Here is a 21421-nt window from a genome sequence, read left to right on the forward strand (position 1 = left end):
GATATCTCCCTGGATTTGTCCATTGTACTTCGTAATCCCTTGTGAGAGGAGCAACACTCTGTAGTCCGGCTCTACCCAGTCTGACCAGCGCCTGTGTGCACAAGGCAGCTCGCAGCCATCCCAGCTATGCAGATATGTCTATCTTAGTTTTAAACTGTAAAAATTCCTGCTAAACAGACAGGAGCTGAGCAGGTTATGAGTGGTGAAATGTTGCTAAATTTATGACCTGGAAGGACTTGGTGGGTGGTGAGAGGTCACAGGGGGCATCTTCTGGGTTGGGTGACAGAGTAGACTTGAGGTGTGCTGTGGGGTAGTAGGGGGGGCTCAGACACAGAGGTCAAGGGAGAATGAACTTGTGAACTAGTGGACATCAATGTTGCTGTTCAAGTCAAGTATAGGTCAAACTAATCCGGGACTCAAAGTACAGATTCCTCTGAACTCAACACCACAGATGTATTGGTCTGAGTCTTATGCTGCATGAGCTCTGAGAAAACAGGGTACCCAAGTGTAATATTTGTCCTTTTTCTTACAGGGGCTGTAGCGTTTGAGAAAAGGATATCAGCCTGTCGAATAATCGAATCTGTCTACACGACTAGTTAGAACAGCTTGCTAATTGATTGTCACATATTAAGGACTTAACATATTTCGATTAAACTAACATACATGGTTTATTTTTACACTACTACTAATATATGAATTTTACATTGAAACCCAATATTGTTGCAGAACACTGTTACTCTCGGTGGAGCAGTCTGCAATCCTAGATTGCAGTTTGAGAAAAGAAACAAGGCAATGAGGCAACATAGAAAAGTGAGTTGTGATCATCACTGTTAGAAGAATGAATCTTTCTGTTTCTAATCAGTCTAGTTTTGAAATAGGTATACCGCAACTAATATTTTATGGATTGTCATAAAATGTTAAATTAGCATCGCTGGTTCCCAAATAATGAATCTGTCTCCCGTTGATCACTTTTCATCAAGTGCTGTCATCAGTTTGAAAGTTTTGGTTTCGAGTGAAATGTCTCAACCACTATTGAATGGTTTCATAATTTTCCACATTTATTTTCTTCACAACATGAATTGTGATAAACTGTTTAATTCATGGATGAACTGCATAGCCTGTTCCAATATTGCAGCCCATTAGTCCTATTGAAAGTTGCTTGTTTGAAACTGACATGACCCGATGCATCGGACAAAGATATATCGCTCACTGCACTTTTGTGCATGGTTGTGTCACAAAGTCGATGTTCATACCTCACGAATGATCTTTGTTGAGCACAGATACTGAGAGCTCACACAGCCAGTCTGTGACCACAATGCTGAAACTGCCTCTCTGCTCCAGAGCTTTTCTTTCGGTCTTGTGGTGATCTCTTCATCCTCTGTCTAGATTTTCTGTAAACCTACAAAACTGCAATAATAGTCTAACCTGTACTTTGTATTTATGTTTGTGTTTCTTTACACAAAGTATTGCAACAGCACAAAGTGGTGATATATATTAATTGTAAGGTTTGTTTGGCTACAAGGTAGTGTGTTTATTTGACACCGCTGTATGACCTGTGAACCCCTGACGTACAATTGTAGAAAAACAACTCCAGTCCACGTGGCTATTACTGAATAGATTTATATGACCAATGCAGGACAGACTGACAGGGAAAACCATTAGATATCTTTTATTGCAGTATAAGTGAGTGAGAAGAAGTGTTTTGGTTTTTCCCCTGTCCTTTCTGAAGAATCCAGTAGATTAAGTAGATATATAATTATATGTATATGATTAATCCATATGCTGCAGCTCTCATCTGTTGTTTACAGGGAAGTTGCATTCAGCCATTCAGACAGTTTCTGTCACTTAACACCCACAGACCCATGCTATCTTCTTTAAAGGTGACAAAAGGGATAACCAATTGTTTTTCTGTTTATCAGAGGTGACATGACCAGTGGCGCAAGGGGGCGAGGAGGCCCTGTGTTGCCATAGCTAAATATACATCCCTGACAGCTCCATAATAGGTTCCAGGAAGTTCAGTCGAAAATAAAAACAAAGCAACATTTCTAGCTGATTGGCTTTGAAAGGCCGTTTTTCCTTGCTGAATGGGAAAAATGTGGACTTCAGCATTCCATGGCCGTGATGCCAGTCGGATTGGATAGGCGCAGCCTTGCGTGTGCAGAACGAGCTTGGTGAGTGGGAGACACATTACACTGCAGAAATCAACTTTATGGGAAAGAATTTGTCTACATGTTTGAAAGAGCATACAGCATATAAAAATAAGGGGACAATTTTAAGCTGTGTACATCTTCCAGCCTTTTTTTTCTACATTATTTTGCAAGTTAGTGTTGGCATTTCTGTGATTTAAGTCCCAACACAAGCATTATTTTTATATTAACACTGGCACCTTTTTACTTTTTAGTATTGAACATAAAAGAGCATGAGGCCTGCCATTTTGTGGTTTGGGGCCAGAATAACTGGTAACCATATACGCCAAGTTTTCATGTGGATTAGGTTAGGTATCTTTTCACGGAAATGCTCCTTTTTTTTTATGCGATACAGTTTTTCTGCCCCAGATGTTTTATTGTGTAACTGCTAATTCTGAAAGGGCGGTAAGTACGGTGATGATGATGCCAAGCTTCTCTTTTCACTCGAGCGACAAGGCAGGCAGAAGTTGATCGGGACAAACCGAGGCCCATTAAAGCCTGCTGCGCACTGTACTTGGTCTTCAACATTCTTTTTTAAAAGCACACCACTAGACAATGTGTTTACAAACACATTCACATGTCACTTTCAGCACAAAATTTAGTCGTGAATTCATAAAGATAATGCACTCCCTGGATCTCATCCCGTTCGCTCAGCTGTCTGACATTACACCACAGTATCTTTTTAGGAGCCACTTACCGCAGCATGGTTTAGAATTACTGCACTCCTGGCAAACAGCCTCAGTATTAGACTCCAGCACGCCTTTAGTAAATTATGTTTGTATTCCATTTTTTTTCTCATTCTGACTCTCAAGTTTGGTTAAATTATGTGCTGAGAGATGTTTTATGACAAACAGCAAGCCCTAGGGAAGTGCACTTTATACATCAGTGGAAGCAAGCTGCCATGTGAACAGCAGTGAAGTGGCTCTTTTTTTTTTTTCTCCTTCTCAACCACTCAGCCCCCTTCTCCAGTTGACAAGCTAAAAAAAATGAAGAAACTTGTATGTCATGGAAGTAGACGAGAAGGTTGCAGTGTTGGAGAACTTGTTCCGAAGTGACTTTTATTAGAAGCATAAACATTGAGGATATGTATACATTTTTTTTATAAATCCGCACAAACTAAAAATAAGAAAAGCCCAAAAACTCCCCTCTTCTTGTTGACTTCCTCTTTATTTACAGTGTAGGTGAAGAGTTATGGCAACATTGAGAATATTGGGGGGTGATCCCCTGGCTCTATGCTCTCTTGAATCCCGCACTGTTGCCCCCAAGTTCCCCTAAAGCTGTTTCTTGTGTGGCAGACATGCACGCCCACAGGGGAGTAATTTATGACAGTTGTCGCCTTGGTCTGCTAAGCCAGCACGGGACATCTCCAGCCACTCTGAGCGGGGCAATTCAGTGCCCCATTGGGGATAAACCCGATCGGCTTTAATGTTTCCCCGCTGTGGAGCCTGTGTGGCATCAGCGGTCAGAAATGTCCCCCCCACAAGCCTCTGTTGTGTGAAAGTCACTTATGTGTTGCCATGGAGAGGGCAACCTGTTGCATATGGAGAGCTTCTATGACACCAAAGCTTGCAAATGCTCCTTTCGTGGATAATGCTGTTACAAAATGCAAGTGACATCAGATGGCATCCAGTGCATTGACCGTAACGTCATTTTGAGAATCGTGCCTCATATGTGAACACGTATTTGTTTTCTCATTAAGGGCTCAATGGGCTTCTGTGATCAGGTAAAGCAAACTGGAAAAAATGGTCACATAGTTCAGTCAGTCTCTCCCTGCTTTTTATTATGATGAAGAGATTCATGCACTCCATTTAGCATGTTCGAAAGATGAAGCATTAATGCTGAAAATAAGGAGAGAAAAGTGAAAAGGGAGAAAAGATAGTAATAGGAGTTCAGGTGCAGACATCTTCTGTATAGAAAGAGAGAGTACTATTCTCAACCTCAATGGCTTGCGCAGTACCAATGGTTGCAGTTTGAGGTAAACACTATGCTGTGTGTGTCTCAGGCGATGTGGCCTGTCCATTACATGCAAGTCAAACTTAACTCCAGATGAACAGAATTTTATCTTAAAACTGAATGTGCACAAGAAGCGCACACAGATTTAGAAAGACAAGACCTGCAAGGTCCAATACATCACACTTAGCCCCCTCTCCACGTTAGGTGAGAGTAATGACCCAACAGAGAAGTATAAAATTGTCTTCAAGTTCAACACTGCCTATAATATTTTGAAAGAGGATGTTCTGTTTACTTAAATAAAGTTATGACAAAATAATGTTTGCTACCAGTGGAAGCGTAAAGGCCAATTTATGCTTGAGCGTATTTTGTAAAACGGATAGATAAGACCGCGCTATCCGTCGTGAGGCTTTGGGTTCACATACTTTTTCTAACTCTACACTGTGAATGTTTGAATTATGTACTCAATATGGACAAGAACAATGCAATGATTTGTAAGACAAGTTTATCAATACTACTAATTCCAAATGTTTCACATACTTTTTCTTAGAACTGTATATCCAGTGTCCACTGGTAGGTTTAAAGAATATAGATAAAAGCCGGGAATTGTTTTCTTCTTCTATCTTTGAGGTATCATTTGGTTACCAATATCAAATTAACTGTATTGTTTAGCACAGTTATTCTCCTTATTTATTTGCCTTGATTAGCTAGGTTATTGTAAAGTAACTTAAATGATGGGACAAAACAGAAATTGCTTATCTGACTTTAAAGTCCTTTCAGTAAAATTAGAATAACTTTGCTGTTCAGGAAGAAACTGGCTAGTTTTTTACCAGGGGAACAGGCACTGCTCATTTTCCTCTTGGACCACCCACCCCTTCAGCCCAGGGTAAACTAAAACAGCCAAGATTAGTATTAATCCCTCTTAGTGTAGTGTCTCATAATTAGGCGACTTGCAAGTAAGTGGTCCCACCTAACTGCTGTGATTTATTAAACACACACAGAGGATTTGCTGTCAATGCTGGGAGGGTATAAAGTGAGCATCCTGTCTGAATACAGTGGTATCAGCCTATTAATACTGATGGGCCTGATGAGCTGTGTTGTGAATGATGTCAGTGGTTACATCCAAATGAGGAATCCTCACACTGACACAGGGATAAAAGGAGAAGACCGGCTTCTCCACTGAATCCTGCTTTCCTGCATTTTGTCGTAATCCTCGGCATATCTTGCGAACACCTCTCTTATATGTCAATAACATAAACCTGTGTAAAATAAATTGCATATCAAATTCAGTTACACACCAATCCACAGTTAAGTGCTTTTAAAAAGTGTAGTGAAACAATATTTTCATGTTGGATCTTCACTAAATGGACATTTTAATTTTAAATACTATTAAACACATTTTCTGGACTTGGATTGTCTCTCACTTCATACCACACAGGGGCTATTTTAACTTAAAGGCTTATGTGTTGATTTACTGCTTTGTTGTCATCCGCACACCCAGCCACAAGTGCAGCTAAAAAGCCACCAGTGACGTTACAGCTGGCTATGGCTGTAGTGTTATGAAAATTGACCATGGCCCTGAGATAGTTCAGCAGTAGTACTGGAGGGATTTCGGGCTGGAGGAGTAATGAGTAATGGAATTCTAGATCGGATCTACAGCGTCTTCCTCGTGCTATGAGGATGGTGGTGGTTGGGTATTGTAATGTCATGACATCTGAGTTGTGCTATATAGATATCATCATATGAAACCAGAAGTTGACTTTATTTTTTTGATATTTCCAGTCTATTATACAGTTTCCTAAATCATGAATAAGTGAATGACTCTGGTTGTATCATATTGCTGTCAATAACAGCTAATTCTAGGTTAGTTCTTGGGTGCAGAGGGGAAATCTAACTTGGTTTTTGACTGCTGACAGTGGCCCCATATATAAAAAAGGGTCCCCATTATCTTGGCTGCCTCTGGCCCTATCCTCTGTGCTGGTGGAGGCAATAGGGTCCTCATGATATGCTTGGCTCTGTCACCTGGCGCTCTCCCTGGATCTGACCCTTCCACCACTCCCAATCACCCGGAACAGTCTGTCTTCTAGAATAGAAATAAAGTGTTTTCCATACTCGTTTACCCCCCATACTCATAACTACACAGTTAACCCTAACCCTTTCCTCCCAAGGAAATAAGCCACTGTCTATAACAGGTACAGAAATCTGTGGACTCAAATAATTATGTTCTGCCTTCTGCTTAAAGGTGATGAATTTGCAGCTCACAGCAACTTAATATGTCGTTAGCATAGTTAGTGCGTTAGCTTCGAGAGCTAATATGGTTAGGTGCTTTTGCTAAAAGAATGTCAAACCAAACCCTGGTGCAAAATCTGGCAGTTTATAAAGAATTGCTTCACGAGGAATGAACTAATCAAACATTAGAATTGAGGAACTTAACATCCGTTAGCTCACTTCTGGAACTAATTGCCATTTAAATTCGTCAAACTGAAGTTCTGGCCTTCTACTTTTATCTAAGCATCTAAATATTTATGGCCACCATTAGTACCAACACATCACTGCATGTTCAGAGTGAGTCATGATCTCTCATCCTGCTCTTTCCGATCTTTAGACAAACTGTAACTACATTTCTTAATCATAAAAAGTCCAGTTAATATAAATAACATTTTGTGGTTGTGTTGTGCTTGATGTGAAGAGACCATACTCTATTCAACTGCAGTTTTTAAAACACCAAATAACTGTGATAACAGTGGCTGTGTGTGATTCCCAGTAGAGTGCAGTTGTGTTTTGAGCCTCTGTGGCAGTGGTGTATTGTGTCTTGTGTGAACACACACTAGAGTTGGTCTGTGTAGCGCGTGGTTTCTGGAATCTCTCCTACCCCAGGGGAATGCCATTAGTGGGGAGCTGAAGGAGTGCAGCAGGTGAAACAAATAAGGACGATAACTCCCCACTCCTACAAGCGCACACACACGCACACGCACACACACACACACACACACACACACACACACACACACACACACACACACACACACACACACACACACACACACACACACACACACACACACACACACACACACACACACACACACACACACACACACAGCTTTGATTCTGTGTTAGCCTTTCCTCAGTCTTTTTTCTCTCTTTCCATATCTCACTTATTTTTGCCTTCTTTCTCGCATCAACTCCCAGCAAATAGTACATTTTCCACAGAAACAATGCTCATTGACATCCTTTACATTCAAGTTTTGAAAAAATACTTGTCACCAAGATAAATGTTGTAGGATGTATTTCAGAAATATTTTACATTTTTTAAGTTCAAAGCCCTCAATAGCTCTGTTTGTATCTGTGGTAGAGCCCGACCAACTGGCAAGTTTTATCAGTCCAAGTTGATTGTGATAAAGTTGCTATCTGAATTATTAACAGTTGATGAATAACAACAAATTTGACTAATTGAAAGCTAAAAATAGGTGCCTTGTCATTTTCTCCCTTGTCATTAAAGCACTGACTGCTGATATACAACATGCTTACTAAATTAGTTCACCGCAATGCAAACAAATGCCACTGCTCATCAGTGAGGGACAGCTAATTCGCCCTTAATGTTTAGCGTTGCACTGATTCCGCCTCACTGGTAAAAATATCTCTGACTCATATGTCAGCGCAGCTACAGGCGTTGAATTGGAAGTACTATTTTTGTCTTTTTATCGTAATACTTAATTTCAGCCATACAAAAATACCTTTTTAAATGGTAATACAACGACCAGGAGTATCTTGCGATGTTCTGGAGATTGGTAAGGTGAGTTGGATGACCTGAAATGAAGCACCTCTGCATATTTATTTTTTCAATGACGCGATATGGTGACACAGCAACTTTATGGGCTCGGCCAATAAACTTGACAAGCTAACTCATTACTGAGATGCTAGGAAATCATTATTGTCAAGTCAGTCTCATGGTTCTTGAATGTGTGAATATACCAACAATGAAAGGTGCACAATGTTCTGCTATTGTGTTCTGGAGTTTATTATCCTGATGCGCAGGCCATACTATCTGCCAAGGGAGTTCACCACCTGCCCCCTGCCAAAAGCTTATGTGATGGAGCTGTACTGTAGCATCAGCAAACTAACAGCACAGCCTGGCGAATTTTTCATCATCACTTTCTTCTTCAGTTATGCATATTACCACCAGCATTTCAACATTTTTAAGAGGAGAAAACACACCAGACCTTGTTTATATCTAAGTTATTGGTGCATATGCTGACCCATAAGTGATTGTACATAAGTTTTAGTTTACATTGGTATTAGGTTTAAAATGTGCGTGTTGGTAATCTGGTGGTCATGTCAGCTAAGTCATAATACTCCCTGCACTTCTGTGAATTATTGCCTCTGCAAGTTCAACCTTTCAGTTACTTTACTACCTCACCACACTGGTCCTCCATTCTTTTCCTTCAATTGTGAATGGTGTTATTCACCAGTGAAAGGTGTGAAATCCAGCCCACAAACTCCATTACCCCACCTGTATCCACCCAACCTCTCTACTCTACCCCCTCTGATCCTGTCCTAATTAACTTTGCTCATTAAATAATGGAATCAAAATGATTTTGCTTTCTACTGTTTGTTTGTCTGTAATGACAGGAGATATCACTTAACATGATGTGCACTAAACTGTGTCACAAGTAAACATCAAATCAAAATGTGTCAGCTCTAGTAAAATATATAGATATCCAACATGAAGTATACATTCATGTTAGGAATGTTGCACAGAATATATCCTGATGAATTACTTTTGCATTGAAGTCCCCCTACTATATATATATATAAACAGTGTATATATATATATATATACACCACATTCATACACAAATGTCCAAGTGCACTCTTGCAGGTTTAAATTGAGCATGATAAAATATCCATAATTCATAAATAGACTGAGCGTAAAGTATGTTCATCCATCACAGAGGAGACAGCAGGCTGTTAATGTGAAACATATTAAGTGGACATTGGGGCCTGTCCCCAGTGCAAAATATGCAGCATAGAAAATACATTTTATATACAGGATAACAGGTGCAAGCTGGCAGGCTCCAGCCAAGGCAAGGTTTGGCAATGAGGTCATGCTGTTTGAGGGCACCTGCTTTATTTTGACTGGCTCTGCTTTTTTTTAGTTGAAACACAATTTTGCTAAAAGGAATTGTCTTTCAACCGAACAAAGTATTTAGGTAGAATCATTGCTTTTGTTGGATATTTTTGTAGATCTGGCCACTGCAAGTAGTTTTAGAGCTTTCTGTCCTGACAGGAACACATTTCAGAGAGGGAGCTGAATGTTGGTATTTCATACCAGTACTCTACACCAGTATTGGAGGGCCATGCCAAAGCAATTCGTTTTTACAAACTTTCTTTTTAAATACAACAAGTTCCCAAACTTTATGGTAATGGAAAACTATTTATTTGGCAAACCCCTTTAAGTAGAACACGGATGTCCACTTTATTCATCAGTTCAGTAGAGACAGGCCAGAAACTTAAAGGGATAGTTCACAGAAAACCTAACCAACAGGAAAATGCTTTTAATAATGAATATATACAAATGTAAGTATGGACGTTAACTGTTAAAAATTACACATTTTCATTTTGCAGATATATTTTGGGCTGAATTTGCTACGGCCCTATTCTTCTCCACAGTAACTGCAGATAATGTTCATGGGTATTAAATAATTTACACCGATCTGCTTTACAAAACTAGCAGGAAAACTAAGATTTCTCCTAATCAGAGTTGGAATAAGAAAAACTGGTGGTCATAACATACACCTTAAGTATTAAGGCATCTAGATGTCTTTCCTGTGTTTCTTTACTGAGGATATTTGTAAATGGATGCCGCTTTGATCCCCCATGAAGCAAATAACAAAGCAGTATTATCTCTCCTTTGTTTGACATGATAATGCATTTCCCATTTCAGAGTTGGGTTCAATGTTGGCTCTATAACCTGATGCTGTTGTCAGAAATTATAAAATGGTATGGTTAACAGTAAACAATCTAAAGAATATTTTTTTCACTGTAGTCAGATTAAGCTGTTACACCTGTTATTTCTCTCAAGAAGGCATGTGAAGACATTTTTTGATTGATAAGGCTTCAGGAGCTTGGAAGTCCCAGTAAGGCTATTGGTTCTCTGCTCCCTCATCTTTCCCTCCTCCTTGAAAAATCCAGTTAGAGTGTTCTTGTAAATACAAATGCAAACTATATTCCATGTAGCCCTTTAGGAAATGTTCTTTTGCAGTAGCCATTACAGCTATCCTCCCAAGCATTTGGAAAAGTTTTAATTTCTCTAGGGCTTTCAAATTGCCTGTTTAGTTTGCGCAGTAGCATTGTTCCAAGCATCTATAAAATACCACTGTGGCCTATTGAAATGACCATATGGAGCTCCATAGCATTGTTCAATCCTAATTGCCCCCTTCTACAAGTGTCAATTTCATTCAGGAGAATATAGGGACCGAGGGCAAAATAGAAAAATGAATGAAAGAAGGGTGGGGGCCGACAGCCACGCAGGCTGACATTCATCAAACTTCTCCCGACAGATGGATAAGAACACTGTCGTGCAGGACTTTGTTCGGCAGATGAACAGTGGAATTCTCCCTGGATTTCATTTAGCCTTGCTGGTCTTGTTAAAGCGTTGTCTCTCTCCTCAGCAAGAGGAGCCTTGGCATTGCAACCAAGGACCCTGACTCTTAATTTTAGTAGCTGAAGAAGCCCGGATCAATAACCATCAGTGTTTGGTTGTGGGCCGCTGCGTCGATCAAAGGGGAGGGGAGGGATCACCCACCCCTCCTCTGCTGCTCCCCCTCTCCCTGCCTCTTTTGCACCGGTACAGAAGATGTCATTTCATTTGGTCTGTTTTGACTCAGAGCTTGTGAAGTATGTCAGTGTACTCCAGTGATGTCTCAGATTTTTTTCTTTGTGGATTTCCTCTGTTGATGTCTACATACAGAAACATTGATTTTATTACATGTTCATCTAGGACAGAACCCCTATTATTGATGTATATATTTAGCAGTCACAGAGCCATGGATCTACAATGCCATTTTACTGTCATTTACAAAGTTTTTCATGCTTTCTCTACCCTCCCTTTTTAGCAATTTCATTAATACAGGAAGTCCAAAATAGACAAAATATTTTGATGATATAAATTATACTGGTCAACAAGAATGTCTTTTCATTTTAGTCAATTTCTTCTACTCAATAACTGTGGCAATTATTGGAGAGTTTTTGTGAGTTACATGGAACCATGTGGGGACATCGGAAACTTGAAGTTGAAGGTATAAAAGTGTCTTGTACTGTTGGATAAAACAACACAATTCTTATTAAGTCCTTTAACTTACTAATCTGTAATGGAAAAGCTTTGTACAAACACTGCGGTACATATTAGGGCTGCACGATATATCATCGCGATATCAACATGCGTGATATACACTACATATCGCAAAAGACTGCTTGAACTGTTATAAATGATGTTCCATGTGTCATGCATTTACACTCTGCATGTCAATATATTCGGTCAATCAGATGGAGATAATAGATTAAATGTATTCAAATTCACATTGACAGGTTTTTCCGTCAATTACTCAAAAGAGAGAGAACAGAGAGAGAACAGAGAAGCGAGGCGGCTCCGTCAAATCTCTTGTAGCCCCCTCCCCACTAAATTCTACTGTGGAAACTTGTTTATATAAAATATTTGCTTAGTTTATTTATGATAGTCCCAGAACCTGAAGGGAAAGGAACGCAGACACACACACTGACTCCACCTCTCTCTCTCTCAATGTCTTTTTCAGTGTCTGCATAGACTACTATGTGGTCAGTATGGGGTCTATGTTAGCTGTGAAACCAAAGTCATATTTTCGTCGCAATATTCAACAACATCATTACATATGTTTTCTAGGGCTGGGCAAGTTAACTCGTTTTAATCGAGTTAACTCAAGTGATGAGTTAACGCGATTGTTTATCCGCCAATTATTTTCTTTTTTCCTGTTCTGCAGCAGTCAGCAACAGACTTTCACAAAATAAAAGCCTGACTTTCACAATAAAACAATAAATAATCAAACCTGAGTTAACGCGAGATAAAATAATTAATCGAGTTAACTCATCACTTGAGTTTACTCGATTAAACGAGTTAACTTGCCCAGCCCTAATGTTTTCCTAATGTTGCACAGCCCTAGTGCATATATATTTGACCCTATATATTTGGCCACATGTAGATAGTTTCTAAAGATAAATTTATTAACGGCACCTAAACCACATATGTATATTATAGTAGTCTAACTTTAGAATGTTATATGTAAGTTTCAGTTCTTGGCACTTATACATGTTAGGTAGTATTTAAATAAAAATCTGTGTTTTTATCTTTTGCGCATGCTTTTTGTAAGACTAGAAAGATTCTCAGTTGCAATGCCAACACTACAATAATATAAGCCTTCTCCTCTGTGATGTGTTGGCCATTAAGAAAACTCAATATTTTCTTGCTTCTTCATGCTCAGCTCAGCAACACTGTGATCCTGTGGAAGACAGGCCTGCTTGTATAACTCTTAACTTTACTTAGAAAGTGCAGGGTCTTAGCAGAGACGCCACGATGAAACATTTGTACAAATTGAGATGGTGTGGTTGGTTGGGGTGGATATTTTTTGTGTGAGTCTCATTTCTTGATGTTATTTGTGCGTGTTCCCTCTGTGGTTTGTGAACAATAATGTGCGTCTGCAGCTCAGATACATCTCCTGTTGTTGCTCCCAGTGTCCTAAGCCTTTTCTGCTCCACTGCCAATAGATGTGCATGTGTTAAAGATGGCCTCTGTCTTGTGGTTAGCCTGCCTCATCTTGAGGCGTTCTCCTGGGGCAAAGGTTTGCCCCCGCCTTCCCGCTCTCTCTCTGACTCTTTGGTGGGGTCATTTGGAGAGGTAATCCACACATGGCTGGATACTCGCTCTACAGCTCCAAGCAGAAAGTCGGGGCTCTAGCATGGTGAAGGTAGATAGGATTTGGCTCATGGTGAATGGCAATAGGCTCATTTGACACACCTTTTTTAACCAGTTATAGTTAACTTGAGTTGGACTGGTACACACTCCTGAATCAGGACTGCTACCCAACAAGCCCAGCCCTCAGATGGCAACATGCACAGCTGGGTGAGCTGCTTTAATCCTGCATTTTTTCTTTTCTGGTCAATGTCAGCCAGAGGTCAACCTGGTTATAGAATGATTGCCTCACCATGGCCGCAGCCGTCGTTATTTATTTCATTTCACTCCCCAAGCCCTGGAGATTGAGTTGAAGTACAGAGCCTGTATTTAGACTTTATTTAAGAAGATTGGTTGTGGCCACCGACAGACTGCTCCAGTCAGCCCTGTGTTCACCGATGGCCAGCCGGATCAATACAACACAATTGAGTTTTCCAATCTGTGGACTTTGGGAATGCAGCCACAGCACTTACAGGGTGATCGCTTGTGATGAAGTCTTCATCAGGATCTATTGACAGATTCATTTGAGCGCCCTCATTCCACCCTTACTACATGTTTTTTTCCACACTGTAAAGTAATGGGACACTAAAACCCTATTTAAAAAGTTTTCTGGCAGCTGATGGACAGATTGAAGCAGCAGAGCTGTTTCACTCTCTGAAGTTAACGCTGATTCTTATTTTTATTTTGGTTAAATCCTTAGTTTATTGTTTTTTAGGGGGGAGGGTCGTCGTTGCTAAATTTAGACTTGGTGTCATCCTTCATCCAAAACTGCTCCACACTCCCTGATGTAACACTTATTCAAAATAACACCACATGAAGAAAATATTCCAACAAGCAGCAAGCAAGAGATCCTTTACTTTTGAAAGCGAGGCCCGAAAGTGACCTGGCGGCCGATGAAGGGACTGTGAAAATTGCCAAATTGTTTTTGGCAATTTTCACAGTCCCTTCATCATATATGATTTCTAAACAAAGCCGCAGGGATATTGGATATCACTCAGTAATTCCAAGCCATCACATGTGCACCTTGGAAACTGGTTGGACACTCTCCTCCGTGCTTTTGATGTCCGAGTTGTTTTTTCTTGTCTGGAGTGGAGTTGCTCTTAAGAAAGCCATAATCCTCATGGTATTGCTGCGGCGAGCGCTCCTCTGGCACAACATTTCCCAGCGACGTGCGTGACTCCACTAATTTTCCCCATTGTTGTTTTACCTGTTTTGTATTTTTGCTTCCCCTTCTTGACCCCGTTTTTTTCTCTGAATTCTCGAAAGAAAGCAAGACCAGTGAAGTCAGGGTGGATTGGCCAAAGGTGGTTCCCAGAGTGGAATCCCGAGCCAAGTGCCTTTCTCTGTGAACTGATAACTCCAGCTGGGTTTAATAAAGTTTAGGATTCAATAGGTAGAGCTTAGCTCATGATTATGGTTTGCTTCTGATAGCTGATATTTTACTGTGGTCTGTTGTATAATGGCTCATTATTTAAAGTGTTGTTTAAAAATATAGAAGTGTATGACTATTTATATATTATTTTTAAAATACCGTTTCTACCATTTATTTTATAGAAGCGTATGAGATGTTTTTGATATGAGAGGCTCCTTTTTACCAAAAACTTCTGAAATTTAGACCAACATACAAAACATCCACAAACTTGTATCATGAAACAGGACGACGGAATTGCAATACCTCAACTCGAAGCTACAGTCAGTTCAAGTATTATGTAATTAACATTAGGGTAGGATGGACATTTTTTAATATCACAAATTATACCTATTTTTTCTTTCAAATGCATGTGCCACATGACATTTTTTGTAAAATAATGATCGAGTGATCACGTCTGCAATAACCATGTAATCGCAGATCCTCTAGCCCAGGTACCACAAAGTATTAACCGAACCGTGGCTGAAAAACTCAGAACCAAAGCTGAGCCAGCTCTGGAGAATGGTTCCACCTCTAAACAAAACAGTTTTTATTCTCCATGACCTGATCATGGGGCTTTACACAAAGTTAAAGGATACCAAAGTGATAACTCTACAAACAGATTTCATATAGATGACCGGTCGAGGCAGATGGCCCGCCCACACCGAGTCTGGTTGTGTTTGAGGTTTCTTCCAGCTAATGAGGGAGTTTTTTATCTCCACAGTTGCCAAAGTGCTGCTCATTGTGAGAACTGCTTTGTTTCTTTAGGATTTTCTAGGTCTTGACCTTCTATATAAAATGTATGTTATGATTTGGCGCTACACAAATAAAATTGGATTGAATTGAATAAAGATGGAAATTCGTTAATAACTCTTGTGACTCTGAACCTTAAAGTCTGTTTTGTGTATCTTTCTCCTTCAGAGCTGTCAGATATTGAACCCAACATTTTCCTGAGGCCTTTCCTGGAAGTGATCCGCTCTGAGGACACCACTGGACCAATCACAGGACTTGCCCTTACCTCTGTCAACAAGTTCCTTTCCTACGGCCTCATCGGTAAGAGATCTCAGTATTAGCATTGTCTATTACATTTTTTGGGCTATATTTTTCCCCTGGAAGTACCCACATGTAATATATATTTTATATCTTTGTACATGTGTGCATACACTTAGTTAAAAGTAACACCTAGTAGTCTAACACAAATGTTTTGCATTAGTGCTGCTTGTCTTAATTTGTGGTACACAAGAAGGCCTAATAATTGTCAGTCCATTCATATTAGGTGATGTCGCTACATCTCTGGATAGTATACAGTTGCTACTACCCCATTATTCTTCAAATATCTTTTTTTCTTAACCACTGCACAAACCAGTGTTAGACTGGCCGTAATGTCGACTCTTCTGAACAGTTGCTGCTTACTCAGCAGCTGTTACTCTTTTTGTAGCACTTTGATTTTTTACTATGAAGTAGCTCAGACTTTACTTTTTTTCTGTTGACAGGGGCTTTGACAAGTTTATAGTATTTGTACATAAACTTTGCACCTATTTATTTGCATGTGCTCTGAATCCAGATTTATATGGAGGATATATCAGCTAAGCACTTTCAAAAGTTTGGAGTTTTTCATTGGGAAGCTACAGTTTGGCCTATTCTTTTGCTCATTCAATGTTGGGTCAGTCCAGGAATGGTCTATTCTCATCATAAGTGCAGAGAAGTTATGCTGGCATATGGACAGCACTGCCTGTCCTCATTAGCCTCATCATGGAAATATGGCCTAGTGTCTGCCAGTTGTTTTGTTATGCGTGAAATAAGCATGCATAACCAGATGTTAGTCTAAATAGCAGTCAATGTTACAGTGGTGTCAAAACAGCTGCAACCGTTACTAAACTATATAGGAGCCTAAAATTGCTGGGATCTTGAACAGTGTTAAAAAAGCTGCAGGAAATGTATCTTCCATATCTGGGTGTTTTATTTCTACAATTTAAGTGTTAAACCAGATAAAGTACCATGCACGTGAGACATTTTCTACAAAAGATGAGGACTGAGGATGTTGTGAATTTCATTCAAACTGAAGAGCAGGACTTGATGCTTTCCAGACTGACACTGAAGCTCCTCGAGGTACAAGTTAAGAGGACTGTCTGCCCAGGCTCACACATGCACACGCAATATCTGTTCAAAGATCACCTCACAAATCGCCGTCTGAGTCCCAGAGCCCCTGTCAGTCCAGACCTGACACCAGCCCCCCTTTATCCCCACCACCCCCATCCTAACGCCATTGCACCATCACCACTAGCACTCAGAGTACTCATCTGCACTGCTCTAAGGGATGCACAACTGTAGCAGTCTCACACTCACAAGGCTCCTCTTCACTCTCAGTGACTATAAGGAAATATCACAGTGGTTCAAAAACTCGATTAAAGCTGCTGCAGCTCAGTTTGACTGTTGCTCCCCAAACAGATCAGCCTCCAGCGGCCAGTTAACACACTTACCTTTCCTCGTGTTTTATTTAGCTATGTATCCATTTTTTCTTACTGGTGGGGTGGAGCTGTGAGCAAACTTTATTGAATGCGAGTTCAAAGACAATTAAAACCTAATCTGAAGAATGTGTCAGAAGCTCCCAGAGGAAGCTAAATGCCTTTTATCTTATATTTTATTTTATATTCATTTCTTACTCCATAAATCTAGGTTAGATAGGAAGAATAGCATAGATGTAATTGATAGATAGGGTATGTTGGTAGATGGATGGGATCCTAATGGAAAAATTACAATGTTATGAAGTCAAGTCAAATGAGACAGGTATCTCTAACTAACTGGGACAATACGATGCTCCAACCCTATTCCAACTTTTTCCACTAGTATTGATATATTGGATATTTAAAGTCTTGATCTTACGATGTAAAATATCTTGAGCTAATGTATATTATGACTTGGCACTATACAATAAAATTGAACTGAATCGAATTGAATATAAGCTGTACAATAATAATGTTCCGAGATATACTGGACAAAGGAATATTGCACTGTCAAAAAGCACAAATAGTGTTTACATTTATAAGCAGGAATTCTTATAATTGCTGTTCAAAGTTGTGTGTGTGTGTGTCTGTGTTTGTCTATATGTATATATTGATTGTAGGATAGTTGAGTTGATGCGTTAAAAGGACAGAAAGCACAGCACTGATGTTGTCAAGTACTGCCATCTCCTGGCTAAGAAGAACTTCAAAAACCTAACAACACCTAAGACCTTTTACGGCCTGGTCCTCTGGATTTAGATGTTTTTAAATTATTTTTCTTCAGCTTTAGGTTTGTGTGTAATCTTTTCAAATCAGTTTGTTTTATTTCCCTGCAATAAGACAGACATTGTTTGATGTGCTTCTCTCAGTGGACATGACTGCATGGATCGTGATCCTCGCTAAATGATTCATGTAACCAGTTTATGTCTTGTGATCTTTCAGCAAATGATGGAGCATGTTTACATCGAGGTTCAGTTTAAGTTTACACACACTTTGCCTCTCTGAGTCTTGAATGAGAAAACAGCCTGCAGCCGACAGTTGTGTCCCTCTGCATCCTGGGTGCTGTGTTAAATATGATCCTCCCCTTCAAGGTGTCACCCTGAACATTCCCCCCCTTGTCCTGCTAACATGTCCAATGCAGCCACTTTACCTTCCTTTTTAGTTTTTTGGCTTGTGTACGGTCTAAAAGGAAGGGAAAGCCTACACACACAGTTATTTCACTCACTCATTTATATTAGTGTGAGGTAATTCCTCAAAATCTGTGGCCTGAGGTCTACTGGCATGGAAGGAGCGACAAACTAAGCCTTAGTGCTGACAGACATCCACATCTCTGCTCTATCCTCTCCTTCCCCATAGCTCATCACTCCTCCCCCGTTCCTCCTTCATTTTCCCTCTGTTTCTGCTGCCCAGCACTGTCAGCAAAGCCCCTCACTGCGCTGCTAGCAGCCACATGGGTCACTAGCCCACCTATGGCTCAGAGCGAGGCTCAGCAGAGGCTTAAGCTGCAGCCACTGCCAGAAAAGATGAGCTTAGAGTGCAGCTGTAGCCTGCCTGTGACTCTGAGGTTGAATAAATTGTCATTAAATTAAATGGCTGCTATAATAAAATACCAAAGAACATTATTAACATCAGTAGTAAAACAGTTTAACAAGGAAAAGAGCAATACCTCCTACACAACCTCCACAGACAAAAAATCCAAGGGAAAACACAGTTCAGTCATAATCTTTATTATCTCAAGAAAAAAGCAGCACCCGATGGTATAAGAAAATGCATAAAAAGCAATTGATTTTTAAACAAAGGGCTGGGTTGGTAGTGCAGTGGTTAACCTCACAACAAGAATGACCAGGGTTAGAAAGTGCTGGCTCTCTGCGGCATCTCTGCATGTTTTCTTGTTGCCTGCGTAGGTTTCCTTCCTCAGTCCAAAGACAGGCAGGTTAGGTTAATTGGTGTCACCTTTAATGTGAGTGTGAATTGGCGTCTGTTGTCATTTTCAGACTTGACAGGAGAATTAGTATTAATATTTATATACATTTTTTTTACAGAAAATACAGACAATCTGCAAAGTTCATTACATGTCTGAAAGCAGCTTATGTGTGTCAGCCCTGTGATAGAATGGCGACCTTTCCAGGTTGTACTGATGCATAGTGTCAGCTGGGATTGGCTCCAGCCCGGCAAGACCATCAAGGATAAGTGGTATAGCAAATAAATGGATTAAATAATACACTGACAAAACTGTTCAAGCATTCTGGTGTAAGCCTTTCAGCAATACCAATGACAGCAGCAGATTGTCTTTGAAAGGACACATGTGAATAAAAACATTTTCAAGAACAAAAATAGATAAAGCTATGAAAGTCAAATGGTAAGAAAAGATGAAACAAAGAAAAAAATATTTTATATATATACAATTTATTATTTGAACTACACCAGATTTACAGGTAAAATTCATTTTACGGGTAAGAGCAGCGCTCTACCTTTGTAGATGCTGGTATAATATCTTGTGTGGCTCTGGAGGTGCTCTTTTAAGTATGAGAAAGTAATCCAATGTTGTCATCAGGGTCATATTGGCCTTTATTTAATCTCCCCCTTATGCCCTCCTTAGCTTTATGGAAATACAGTTATATAATAAGAAGAATGGGATCACAATCCAATTTCTAAATTGATAACTCTCCCGAGACAATGAGTTGCTCAAAACCAAACCACAAGGAACACTCTTTGAAAATCAGCAACCCTTCCAGACAGTCGAGAAAATCAAAACTTTAAAGTGTATGCATACAGTGTGTTCACCACCGCACACCGTTACTGTGGAGCTAAAACCGGGAGCAGAGCAGCCTGCCTGAAAGATGATCTTGTGCTATTCACAAGATGAACAGGTGAACAAACTAATTTTCTTCTCTGACCATGGAAAATGCGGCAGTCCCTTTGTTTGATTTCTAAAGATGTATTGGCCCTTGTGCAGCTTGAGAGCTTTTTGTGTGTCGCCCTCTTAAAAAACAGTCACTCTGCTTTTGCTCTCTCTCTCTTAACTCTCAATCACACCATGTCTTTGATTTTTGTGACCAGAGTTTGATATACTTAAACTTCTTTATGTGGCAGCTGGTTCAACCCCCTATTGACTTTGCCCACATACCCTCAGGCACGTACACACATGTTGAGCCTCTCCTCTCCTCTGCGTTATTTTAACAAGCCGCGGCCCCCTCCACCCAACCCCTCCTTTGGACACTGCTTGTGTAGACTTTGTGCCAAGAGAAGGATTAGTGTTTTATATCACTTATGACATTCTGCCGGGTCCCCCCGTGGCTCCAGTTTCTGTGTCTGGCCATCGGATGTTTTCAGCACAACTTCCAAGCTTGTTGTCGCCTGCGCCTCTAGAGGGATGCTGGCATTGCTGTGTCTCAACAGCCTTAACCACGTATAGACCAGTTCTCAGCCATTGACCTATTTTTTTTACTGATGTACTTTGAACTCCAGTTTGTCACAATGAGTAAAATGACTCCACAGTTGCTAGGTTTCCTCAAGTAACTTAAAATATTCTAATTCAACTCGTAAGCACATGGTCAAACAGAAAGCTGCAGTGTTACATTAAACCTACTTTTCCGCACATCAATGTTTTGTTGGCAGGCTGCATTGTTGTTTTTACTTGGGAAAGTCTTCATCTGCAACTCCTTCTCCCTCCATTCTTCCTCTCCCCTCTCTTCCCCCCTCTGCTTATTAGTTAATGGATTACTGCTCCTGGGGGCGATGGGAAAGTAAAACAGGCTGGCTCCAGGCAGATAGCTGGCCAGCCGCTCAGGTTTCAAAAACACTGGCTCCTGTTGCTCTGACAGCCAGTTTGTCCCAGCCGGCCTCAAACAAAAGACCACATTTGGTCATTAGACCCCAGGCTTTGAGAAGACAATGTGGATGGACCACACGAGGCTTGTCTAGTTGTGTTTATGTGTTGAGCTGTTGGAGCTGTTGGAGCTGTTCGTGCTTGCATAGTTGACCAACAATCCCTACAATCAGATGTTATACCTCACTCCGCCTACGCCTACAGATCACACCATATCCATCTACATTAAAGGGACTCTTACCTTTGTTGCATTTTTACACTTTTTTTGGATAAGGTTAAATTGGTATTAATAAGGTAATGACACTCTAAAATGCAAGACAGACCCACCAGGAGTAAAAACAAACAATTATTTCACTCTCATAATATTTAGTGAAAACTTCAACCAATAAAATTCTTCGGACCGAAGGACCTTATTGGCCGACAGACCTGTCTGTTTGCTGCATGGACATGCAGGTTTTCCGTCTGCTTCTTGTGGCGCATTCGGGCCCGCGTCATCAAGGCCCGTCCTCAACTGTATATAACTTACCGGTGCTTCTGAATCCGAATCCATTGCTTTGGTAAACA

At 40.3% G+C, this 21421-nt stretch overlaps 1 protein-coding gene across 3 annotated transcripts in view; it reads left to right on the top strand.

The window, feature by feature from the left end:
• The window catches only part of gbf1 (golgi brefeldin A resistant guanine nucleotide exchange factor 1), an 82098-nt gene that overhangs the window by 21490 nt on the left and 39187 nt on the right, over positions 1–21421 (top strand). For all 3 annotated transcript variants that reach the window (XM_061087132.1, XM_061087134.1, XM_061087133.1), the window contains exon 4: positions 15449–15580. In XM_061087132.1, the coding sequence (XP_060943115.1) occupies positions 15449–15580 (132 nt within the window). The remainder of the gene's footprint in view (positions 1–15448; positions 15581–21421) is intronic.

This window comes from Limanda limanda, chromosome 15 (genome assembly GCF_963576545.1).
Source record: "Limanda limanda chromosome 15, fLimLim1.1, whole genome shotgun sequence".
Lineage (NCBI taxonomy): Eukaryota > Metazoa > Chordata > Actinopteri > Pleuronectiformes > Pleuronectidae > Limanda > Limanda limanda.